The sequence below is a fragment of the Trachymyrmex septentrionalis genome, unplaced genomic scaffold (genome assembly GCF_001594115.1).
Source record: "Trachymyrmex septentrionalis isolate Tsep2-gDNA-1 unplaced genomic scaffold, Tsep1.0 scaffold9, whole genome shotgun sequence".
NCBI lineage: Eukaryota > Metazoa > Arthropoda > Insecta > Hymenoptera > Formicidae > Trachymyrmex > Trachymyrmex septentrionalis.
Window position 1 is genome coordinate 2,617,570 of NW_017306091.1, and position 12,151 is coordinate 2,629,720.

The 12,151-nt window shown below is 34.8% G+C and overlaps 1 protein-coding gene across 10 annotated transcripts in view; it reads left to right on the forward strand.

Moving 5' to 3' along the window:
* Positions 1-11,797, forward strand: part of LOC108755698 (mucin-5AC) — a 61,215-nt gene extending 49,418 nt beyond the window's left edge. For 5 of the 10 annotated variants that reach the window (XM_018498866.1, XM_018498871.1, XM_018498867.1 and 2 more), the window contains 6 exons: positions 140-215; positions 2,354-2,524; positions 4,037-4,423; positions 8,606-8,878; positions 9,488-9,744; positions 10,390-11,797. In XM_018498866.1, the coding sequence (XP_018354368.1) occupies positions 140-215; positions 2,354-2,524; positions 4,037-4,423; positions 8,606-8,878; positions 9,488-9,744; positions 10,390-10,821 (1,596 nt within the window). In that variant the 3' untranslated portion in view covers positions 10,822-11,797. The remainder of the gene's footprint in view (positions 1-139; positions 216-2,353; positions 2,525-4,036; positions 4,424-8,605; positions 8,879-9,487; positions 9,745-10,389) is intronic. The other 5 variants (XM_018498870.1, XM_018498873.1, XM_018498874.1 and 2 more) reach the window with 3 other exon arrangements.
* Positions 11,798-12,151: the final 354 nt, after the last annotated feature.

The window sequence follows — 12,151 nt, forward strand, 5'->3', positions numbered from 1 at the left end:
TATATATATATATGTATGTATGTGTGTGTATGTGTGTGTGTGTATATTCATATTGATATCTATGAAATCATATGGAGGAAATTTCGATATTGTATCAGTTGGAACAGATGTATCAAGGGATTTGCTTTCTTTTGTCAAGGAGAAAGAGAAAGAGATGAAAGACAAGGATAAGGAGCACAGGGAGAAGAGCGAGCCCGAAAGACATCCACGACCGAGTAAGTAACGTAAATTGAAAGTGACATTTTGCGTTAGTTATCGGAAGTATTCTCAGTCGGTTATCCTAAGGGGATCGTTTCCTGAATCGATTAGAGCTCGTAATCAGTCGAGTCCCCTTTGCATTTTCGTGCATAAACTGGATTTGGATAGAGTATTTACATATATATCTATATTATTATGACCTTTTGGACTGCTGTCTGCTCTTGTCGGCCTCGAAAGTCAAACGTTCGTCGTACATAATTATTATACTTGTACAATTATACTCGTACGCCAGAGATGCTCACCGCTCGCGAGATTTCTTTATATAGCTGTTACTTTGTTCATTCTTTGTTATTCTATTTGCTAAAATGTATTGTACTAAAAAATCTTTTGTTTTAAAATTGTCTAGAAATAATAACGTCATACTGTGCTGAGAGATATATTAAATTTTTATATTTAATTTTCTCTCTGTAAGAGTTATATAATGAATTATCTTATATATAGAATTAAAACGCTGATGAATTATATAATATATGCGTCAGGAAGTAAGTAATAAGAGTAAAAGTTTAAAATGATTTAAGTTTCATTTACCAAGGCATTTGATTATATCTATGTTTATGCTAAGAATATTTTGAAAATGCATTCATAAATGCATAAAAGCGTTTGAAGTGCGGTGAGCGTCAATTATTATAATTGCGTCGTCATTAATGTTTAGGCAGATGCATGATAGTTCTGTCTATTTGTTTCTATTTCTTTGCCTCTGCCTTTAAAACCCTCATCTAGTAATCGGTAGTTATATCGATAGATACTGTATGAAAATTATTTGTGCGATTTTATTATTCGCCTTCGTAGTCCTTTGCGATTAAGCGAGAAAATCCTATTTTCAACCTGTGACGAATCATGTTGATACTGTTTCCCCACATCGATTCCATATCGTCCATCAAATCCATTATATCTCATGCTATTGTTCACAAAATTTATTATCATTTAAGTATTTTTTAATACAAATATATGTAACATATTTTTTATTATTTATACTACTAACTTTTTTTAAATATGTAATTGTTTATATTTGTACGAAGAAATAAGATAGGTAATCATATTTATTTAGGCATTGTTTTTGGTGTATAATGTTAATTATTTTTATTTTACACTTCATTATATTTTTTGCCTTATATAGTTATGTTAAATTCTTATTGCAACGTTAAATACAGCAAATAATAAGATTTAAAACAAACTTGGAATAAATTTTGAAATTAAGAAAATATAATAAAAATCTATATAATTCTAATGAGAAAAATTTAAAACGAGACTTAAATATTCTTGTATATATTCCAAACATTGTGTATGCTACAAACTTTTTAAATACAGCTGTTATCTGGTGATTCATTATTCAATGTAATCTGCAATGTTAACTATCTAAGACATCATTACGTCGTTAATCAATTATACATTCATTATCATCCTTTCATAATCCATTGGTGTAAATTAACGACAAAATTATTAATATACCTTAATATTATCAATATTGACAATGTATGCTTAAGAGATTACTGCAGCTTTCGAGGCATTTCAATGATGCAATCACGAAGCCAATGGGTCGTACATCTTCCATCATCATTGATGAGTATAACAATCACCATTATGAATTATCGTATAAATCATATTCACTATCCTTTCATAATGGTACTCTCTTCCACCCTTCTCTTTCTCCTTCTCATCTCTCTCTCTTCTCAATTTTTTTTCCTTCTTCACTCCCTCTCTTTCTTTCTACAGTTTTCACGCATCAGTGGCAATCTCGATCATCATATTCACTGTCTCGTCATTATCGTCATCATCGTCTTGATAGTGGTGGTGGTAGTGGCGATGATGGTGACAATGATGCTTTTGATAATCTTCCACCATCGTCGCCATCTCTGTAATTGTTATCAGCGTCATCATCATTATCATTATCATCATCACCATTGTCACTATTATAATTATAATCATTACATCATTGTCATTATCTTCTACTTTATCGAAATTGATACTCGTTCCGAATTACCTATCCTCTTCGCGAATCCTAGCTTTTTTCTCACAAGTTCTCGCACGAGAATATACGATCGCAAGGAGACGTGTCGTGTATTAGATTGATCAGGAGTGGCAGCGGGTGTTTCAGCCGCGGCAGGCCCAGGCCAACGTGTCCGTTGGAGCATACGGGAACCCGCGACTACGGTTCCCCCGGCGACTGGCTTGTCGACGCCGCCTATACCGCCATTACCGCCGCCACCCTCGGGCCCAGGGCCTGCTCCGCTCCACAAGAGGCCCCCGCAAGTCCCACATCGCAAATGTACGTTTACTGTACCTGGCCACGTACACCTGCTGTGCCCGCTGTCTCTCACGTCACGTCGGTCTGGCATATTTTCAGAATTACTGCATACCAAAGAGCCCGCTCCCCTACTCTTTCTTCCCTTTTATAATTCATCCTCACTCTCACCTTCTGACTCTCGATCTCGATGATCTCTGATGCATTTTAGACTTGCTGTAAATTTTTTGCAGACTTCTCTCCGAATGGTCCCCGAAAAATTTTTTGCAGAAGATTAGAAATTCGCAAAGCGAATTCATCCCACACAATTATTTTCTTAACTACATTTTCTTTCCCTTTTCTTTTTCGCCGTTGTGCGCGAATCATTTTTGATGCATGATACGATTATTGATCAATCTAGCTAAAAGATCTTGTATATGTGCTGAGGTGCACTTCTTCTCTATCGCCAGACATGGATTTCTCCTTAAAATTTAAATCTTGTTTCAAATATGTCTACATTCAAATATTTATCAAGTATTGACTCAAGTAATCAACTTAAATTACAAAATACAAAGTACATACGGACAACAATGTAAATTCATGAGAAGATATAAAGTTCCGTTTTCCGCGAAGCCTGGATAATAACGGGTAATTACTATAAAGTAAAAAGATAAATAATAAAATAAGATTATAAAAAGATTTTATTATTGACAAAGTTTTAAATTGACTTTTGTTCCGCAAATTACTTTATCAAGAGATAACGAGCTTAAATAGATTAAATTAATTTAAAAAATGAATTTTTTTAATCATAATATTTATTCGTTATTCTGATACAATAAATATTACAGTTGACGTCAACCGAATTGGAATAATTAATTAGCGCGTGTATTCGAGCGGTATGAAATATCGTGATAAGAATCAATGTCATCTTACAATTAGTCGCTACAGAAGAAGTGACATTTTCTGGTGGATACAATCCATCTTCTCAACTGCAATTAGGCTCCTGTATATTCGAGCGAGGGCGAACGATTAATCTATTTTGATGACTTTGAGATATATAGGGTAGTGAAAATGTTCCGGCAAACTCAGTTTCAGCTCTTGTCAATTTCGTGAAAAATAACGTCAATTTTACTTATCTTCTGAATGATAATGAAGTATAATTTGAATAGCAATATTTAAAACAGTGATAATCAAATAATTATTGAGAGAACTTATTTTTTTTTTGAGAAAGTCAATATTGAAGTACAATATATTGCAAAAAAAAATTTCTTTTATAAGACAATTAAAATCACACTAAGGTACTGCTAAGAAAAGATTTTTTTAGGATATTCTTAAGACGATTAAAAAAGTTTTCGCAAAAGGATCAGTCGTTCACTTTTCCTTGGAAGCTTTCTTGCCGCGCCGAGTCTCGCGAGAGCGAAGGAGGCGCGCTTTTCCAATCGATTTCGAGATTCAACTTTCGATGAGAATAATCGCGATTAGACATGTGCGCGCACAAGATACGGCCCAAAGAACTCTATTCATCAATTGTACTGTTTCTTGTACAATATGTTTTAGCCTTCCTCGCGACCACCGCCCCTCCCCATCGCCCTCTTCATCACGCCAAACCCACAACCACTACTAACACCACCAACATCACTGTCACTACCGCTAATAATATTAGCGCAAGTACCGCCCCGGTAAAACGTTCCCCGGTAAAGTATTCGGTTCATATGACCGTCCATCACCCACCTACGTCGGGCGCTGCCGCTGCGGCCAGGCCGGAGCGCGGCGTTAAAGATTTAAGCCAAAGGTGCCGTGGTGCGAATGACGAGGCTCAGGCAAAACTGGCCCGCGGGCATCCAGCAGCTGCGGCTGCAGCCGCCGGCGATGATCCATCATCCAAATCATCCCTCGATACGCGATCCGCGTCAAATCGAGCCGCTACTACCGCCGCCCAAGCTAGTAAGTAGCATGTTGTGCCGTGGCTAAAAAGAGAGTCCCGGTTTATAGTCTCTCGCTCTTTTTTTTTTTTTTTTTTTTTAACGTTGTCCAGTCATTTAGCCAGTGTCTTTGCTTCGTGTGCTCGCTGTTCTGTGTATCTATATTATTGATGTAACTTTGTGATTAATGTGAGACATCTTTGTTTCTGTTCTTTATGTTTACAAAGTATCCAATTTGAATTAACGTACTTGAATATCTCGAGAGCTATCTCCGGTTTTTTCAGGTATGGTTTTATACGACACCCGATAAAAGGGACACTTGATAAAAGAATTTGACTTGAGTACAGGGGCGTGGTTACTTAATTTAAGCTCTGTTTCCATCATTTGATCTCCGTTGATATTGGATATGTGGTCATTCAATTTATCATGAAAAGGTCTACAAATATAGATGTTTAGAAAAAATAATTTAAATAAAAAACAAAGTTGATTTTTATTTCACTTTAAAGTTTATTTTATACTTCTATTCACAAAGTCAAATTTTTTCATCAAAATATATTCTATTGAAATCGTACAACCCGGAAAAACCGGACTTTAGATCTCTTATTTAGTTTCGCAGATATTCATATGGGTTAATTAAAATGACACATACACACACACACTCTCTCTCTCTCTCTCTCTCTCTCTCTCTTTCATTCAATAATACCTTTTCAAGTACCTTTTCTCTCTCTTTCGTTTCCATTTCTCTGTATATCCTAGCCACTGTCTATTGTCGCGTTGCATGATAGAGTGTCAACGAAGTTAGTATTTGGATTCTATAATTACGTGATTATCTATCCCAATTGTTTTCCACTCTGAAAAGAGAGTATGATTACACAGAACACTCTTTTTTTTGGGTAGAAAGTTAAGATAAGTTTCCAGATGCCATTCATAATCAGAGAATGAATTTACTTTTTTTTCTAGAGAGTTATATAGAAAAGAAAAATAAAGTCATTCGTTTCTCGTATAATTCTGTATTGAATTTTGCGTTACAAATTAAAAAAAATGCATTATTAAAATCGAAATTTAAAGAATAATATAAAGATTAATAATAAATATTATATTTCTTTCGGATTGACTTTTCTAAATTATATAATATTATAATCAATCTAATTATAGAAAATCGACGCTCTATCGCACGCATTTCCAATTTATTGTGTTTCACTACAATTTATTCTTGTATAATGTATTCAAATTCATAATGTATTCAAATATATATATCATAATATATATTCTCTGTAAAAATTTTACTTGAATCAATAAAATAAACAACGCAAAACAAAAGCATAATAAACCAAATCTATATCATTGAAAAATGTGTATTAGTGCATTCGTGAAAAAAAGTTCATTATACGAATTCTTTAATTTTGTCAGACATCTTCCTGCGTTGAAATCTCCATGTATGTCTTAACGACCATATAGGATTCTTAACTACTTAAATACTCTTTTGAAATTTTTAAAAGTTGCTTTTCATTTTGTGTAAAAAATAGTAACGAATTATTCTCGCAGAAAAACTTCTGTACTCCGAAATTTTTTGAAAAAGACAATATGTTAGTGACTATGAATATACAATAATTCGATTTTATTGCTTTATATGTATTACATTCAGATATTTGTAGTGGAAACATTTTATCATACGAAATAATGTATACATATATATTGTTATTATGTTTATTTTTTGTATAGAACAAACTGCAATATCTACGATTTTTTTTCTTGTCATCTGTGCACAACGAGACAAAATTTTTCATTAATGGGAAGCTCTGACTTTCTAAATATAAATGCACATGAGAAAAGGCTATACTTTCAATGGAAAGATTACATATTTTTTGTGGGTGTATACCTTTTGCAGACTGTGTTATTTCCGAACGTATTTATTCTATTATTTATTTCCAACTCTGGCTACCTATATTTGATACACGATGTGTATTATAGGTCGCAGTGACTTGCAATCGTTAGTTTCCGTAAGTTTATTTTAAATCCTTAAAATATCAACTAGGAACTTTTATATAGAGCGTCTTCTTGAAGTGGAGATTGGTTTCTTGCCTTTAATAATAAAACGGTATATATTAGCAGCTAAGTACAGTCTTTAACTCGATATTTTCTTTAAAATAATTGTGAAATTGATAAAAACATAATTTAAAAAAAAACTTAAGAAAATTGATAATTCTCAAATCATTTTAACATTGACTTTCAACAGCTTATAATAAATTCCAATATTTTAAATATTTTTATTAACAAAAATTTGTTAAAATTTCCGAAATAAGAATACATATTTTATGTATGAATTGGAATCTATATTTTTATATTGACATAAGAAAGAATAAGAATTCTTCACCAATCTCCATTCTTCACTTTGTTAAAATAATGTGAATAACCTTCATAAAACTATTAAATAAGCGAAACTAGAAAAAAATTAAGAAAGAACATAATTTTATAAGACAACTTTGATAGGAGTGTTTTTATGAAAAATCTCTATCTTTTTCTCCTTCTTTCTCTTTCCTTTTCTCTCTTCATCAGAAATATATTTCTTCGAAGACAAAGAATAAAACTGTCCATTTCGTGGGCAAATTGTGCAATTCCTTGTTTCTTTCGTGTTATTGCGAAGACTCAAGTGATATATAAACAAATAATGAAGCATAAAGTAGTTCAAGTGCGGAAGATCGAGTGATCGTTTCTGCGATTTATCGGGAAAACGATATCATATTTATGTACGTTAAGCCCTTTTGTCAACCTGTTGCGCGGTATACACGCACTTGCACATTATGGATCATACGTGTGTATATATAAATATATGTAAATATACATATTCACATTTTGTGCTTCTCTCTCTCTCTCTCTCTTTCTCTCTCTCTCTCTCTCTCTCACCCTCTCATCCTCCCCCTTTTTCTTTTTTTTTCCTTTCACTCCTCCTTTTCTTTCTTTCTCTCTCCCCATGTCTGTAGCTGTATGTATTGTTGCGTATCTTTATATTGCATCCCGAGAACGCCAGTGTACCTTCCGAGATATATATATTATTAACAGCCTTCGTATATTCTATATTCACGCTCGAGAGAGAATCTCGCCTGCACTCGATGCCGGCATTAAAATCTTTTGAGAGGTGTATCAATATGTAAAAATATTGTATTTTAAGAAATCCAAGATATTTCCTATTGATGAGGGGACAAAGATATTTCGTCGCAGCAGCGTAGAATAATCAGCACTTTCAATGTTGAGTAATATTTATCGTAATGACACTTGCAAAGGATTGTCGATACTGTCTGGGGAAATAATTTAAGTGTTTTTCATTAATCCTTTTGCTGCCTCATCTGCTGGTCCATAATTACTAGACTTACGATAGTACGCGATAGTCAATTAATATATCGGTTTAAGTAAAAAAAAAAAAAATTAATTATACATATATTGATAGCTTATAAGATAATACTATATTTGTGGCGTGTAATATAACTCAGTAAGTGAATAAAATGTTCAATAGATTTTTCGATATTTTGATTAAGATATTACGATTGCGAGATGTCGCAGCGAAAGGTTTATTTCTTTGTCATCCACAATTAATCACGTCGGATTGTGTATGTCAACGCCTGGCTTTGGACGTACCAAGCCCACATTCGTAACATCATCCAGTTTAATTTCCCACAGCACTCAACAACTCTCGTAACTCTCGTAACTCTCTCTCTCTCTCTCTCTCTCTCTCTCTCTCTCTCTCTCTCTCTCTCTCTCTCCCTCTCTCTCTCTCTCTCTCTCTCTCTCTTTAGAGAAGTAAATATCCTAAACACGTTGAATTCAGCCCGACAAATACAACTGCAACTTTGCCGCTGCGACGATAATGAGAGATACAACAAATTGTAACCTTCAGTAGTACGCAAATTCTCAAATTAAACTACAAAACTTGAACTGAATCGTAACGCGATGATTGCAATCTCAAACGTTGATTGCCATATGTTATTTGGTAAACAAGTAATTTCTTGATAATCTTACTTATTACAAGTAACAAATAAATTATCAAGAAAGGGGCGAGAAATATATCGGATATATGAATTAATATGAATTAATACGATAATTTGTCTCATCATCGAGTGCAAGCTTCGGGGAATTCGGGAGGGGGGGGGTTGGAATCTAGAACGATCATCTACGTCGACGATAAAGCGTTTCGTTTCAAACGTTCCAGTGACGGCGGAACCCCAAGTAAACGGGGATGTCACCGGCGGGGATTCGAGCGTCGCTTCGACGCCACCGTCGCAAACGACAAAGGCAGTGGGGCCAGCGCCTGTCACCCAAGCAAGTCCCTGGCTAGACGACGAGCCGGTGGTGAAGAGCCCACCGGAGCCAACGAGAGTAAAGTCGCCGGAGCAGATGATCATGCGCTCGCCGGAACCCGTAAATTGGACCGTACCCCTCGACACCGGCAAGACTTTCACCGTGACGCAAAATGTCCGGGAAGGTAAGAACTCTTGATGGAAGATGTGATCGGAAAGTTTCAAAATGCGCAAAACATTCTCAAAACATTTTTATAAAATACAAGTGCTTTTAGAATATTTAAATCAATAGAAATATATACAGAGTCGATATGAATATTTTATCTAGAAATTTAGACCCAGACAAGAGGTCTGTTTTTTTTTTAGCTGAACTTTTTGCATGATTTATCTTTGCAAAAAGTACAAGAAGTTAAAAGAACAATTTAGTTACAAAAAGCAGGTTTTAGGCTACAATACAAACGTATATATATTACTGTTAACGCATAATTTTCTAAAAATACGTAGAATATTCTATCTGAATATAATTTTGTTGGATTATCGAAATTATAATTATAAGATTATAAGTTGGTGTCTAGAATATAAAAATTGTTGTCAGCATTTATCGTCATGCTTGATCCTACATAATTATTTTGGTAGTCCAAATTATTATCATATCTATAATTAAATAAATATTTTAACAAATTCTTTCCATGTACTTTATGTATATAAATTTTCAGCGTGTTATGATTTGACATACATAATACCATAAATAATATTATCATGATCGTAATTCTAATTGCTCTTTTATTTCGAAGAACCTCTGACGCGTCCGCATAGTGAGGCGAAGACGTGGGCACCGTCCTCAGTACCATCGGCGCCGCAATCAGCACCACCGGAGCTTGCGGCTCAACACAAATCACAGCATTCCCAGCACTCCGGCTACAAATCACCCGAGAGCGAAAGCGTCTCGCTCGGTAGTTTTAGCGGCATAAACGGCCACAAGGACTTAGACTCGGAGAGGGACAGTCCATTGCCCACGAACGCGCAGGACACACCTACGAAGGATGGGAAGGTCAGAACCTATATCTATCGATGTATTCACTCGCATGTATGTACTCGTATAACATTGAACAAATCGTGTACTCTCTTTTAAATATAGGGATTTTCTTTTTATACCTTATTATTATGCGTGTGGGTGTGTGTGTGTGTGTGTGTGTGTGTGTGTGTTCGAAAATATTAAAGTAAGCTAATTAAAAAATGAATATTTTGCAAAATACATTTCATATTTTATTAAAAAATATACGAAAAAAGTAAAACATGAAATATTCCTAATGTTTTGATTGATTTTTTTATTGAGTTTAGTTTAATAATTTTATATGTAGAACAACTAGAATGGAATCATGTAAAAAATTTTATTTACTATCTAGTTTTAAAAATATCGACATTGATATTTCGTAAAGAACACATAATATTAAAAAATAAATAAGTAAAAATAAAAAAAAATTTATTGTAAAAATGTATTACGTGCATATTTTGTATCTTGTTCTAAATATTCCAAAGGCAATAATTTACAATCCAAATTAATTTGATATAAAATATAATCTCATTTATATATTATTTATGTTAAATATAGCACATATACATAAGCGATATATTGTTACGTTTTACAGCGACAAAGAGAGTAATTTACGTTAATTTTGTTTGCGTTTAATTTTAGGAGATCACCGATGTTGTCGAGGAGACGAAAGAGCGACAGAGCCCGGAATCGTCGATAAAGTCAGTGACAGGCACGAACCTGAGACGTCTGGAAGACCCGACGTTCGAGATGGAAAGTAAAAGGGAAGGTGGTATACCGGTGGCGATCACGACAGCGCCGGTGACGACGACATCATCGACGTCGCCTGCACCACAGAGTTACCGCGTTCTCGAAGCCGAGTCGCCAGCTCAAGGTACTGGCGGTAGCAGTAGCAGCACTGCGGGTACAGGAAGTAGCACCGGAGGTAGCACTGCGGGTGGTTACCACGTTCTGGAAGCACCAACAGTGGTACCGGGCTCAGCACAACGTTCAGCAGCGACCGATGTCTTAGAGAAGGCGCGAAATCGCTTCGACAAGTTCTGGGGAAAGGGCAACAACGGCGCGGAGAATTAAAAGCAATGATCTTCGAAACGACAAGAGAAGAAAAAGACGCTTTGACGAAGAACTACGAACAGTAGGGTAGGGCAGGACAGCCCTTCTGGGAAGAAGGTTATCGTCCCACTCTGCTATGTCCTATCGTCGATTGGTCTGTCCATGTGCTTTCATAGCTTTTAGCTGCTCAGAAAAATATATGTTATACACGTGAGAGCGAAAAGGAGAAAAAGAAGTGAGATGATATCCTCATGAAGGAATTTTCTCGACTAAACGCCGCTTTGATAATTCAAGATCTTCGGGAATAAAATCCTTTTTTTTTTTTTTAAATATATTCTAAAAATATTCAAGACTTTTGAGGATTGGAAGAATCATGTTATCATGTATACCGATTTTAAATCGGAATTATCTGAAAAAAAGAAACAATCGTCAATAGAACTTTATAGAAAGATAGAAAGAACAACGGATAACTGATGAGACTAATCGACTATTGTTCCTGAAGGTTAAAATTGCGGTCTATAATCAATTTATTCATTTATTAAGGACTACTATGTAACAAGCATACGGTCAAAACGATCAAAATAACGCTACACATTTCAGATTAAGCAAGATCAGATTCTAAGGCTTTCATGCAGACACAAACTCGAAAAGGCACAGAAACTCGAATTAAATTACTGATCATTAATAATAAAAAGCTTCTTTCTCCTTCAAAAGACAGACTCTAGGACAGCGTCGTGAATTTGCGGTCGTCGCATCATTAGTAAAAAAAAAAGAAATAATTCTAGACAAGGATACGTCAGGGTGAAGGATTGACGTGAGAAGCTTATACGACGACGGTGCGTGCAGGTTGCGCGTCGGTCTTTTGTTTCACACTTCGAATGATTCGAAGAACGTAATCATCTAACACTTACACGTGCTTGCATATACAAATACATAACAATTACACATGCAACACACGCACACATACACACACGCAAACATATACATGGAAAATATATTCGCGTCTTTTTTTTTTCATTCTTTGACTGATTAGTGACCTTATTGCGAAATCTCAATAGATTATAAAAACAAAATACAATTATATGAGATATATATGAATAAGAAAAGTATCTTTGCACGTTCTATCTTGGAATAATTTTTTACGAAGATATTCTGCGAAAAGATATTCTCTATCGCAAAGTGTTTCTATTAATGTTTTCATTTGTACTAAAATATGGAATAAAGCACATTGTAACAACATATTGTTTTCTTCGTGCAAAATTATACCAACAAAATTGGATCGTGCAAATGTTCTTTTATTCATTGTACACATGATACGCATACACTCAAACACATAGACATGCTCATTGAC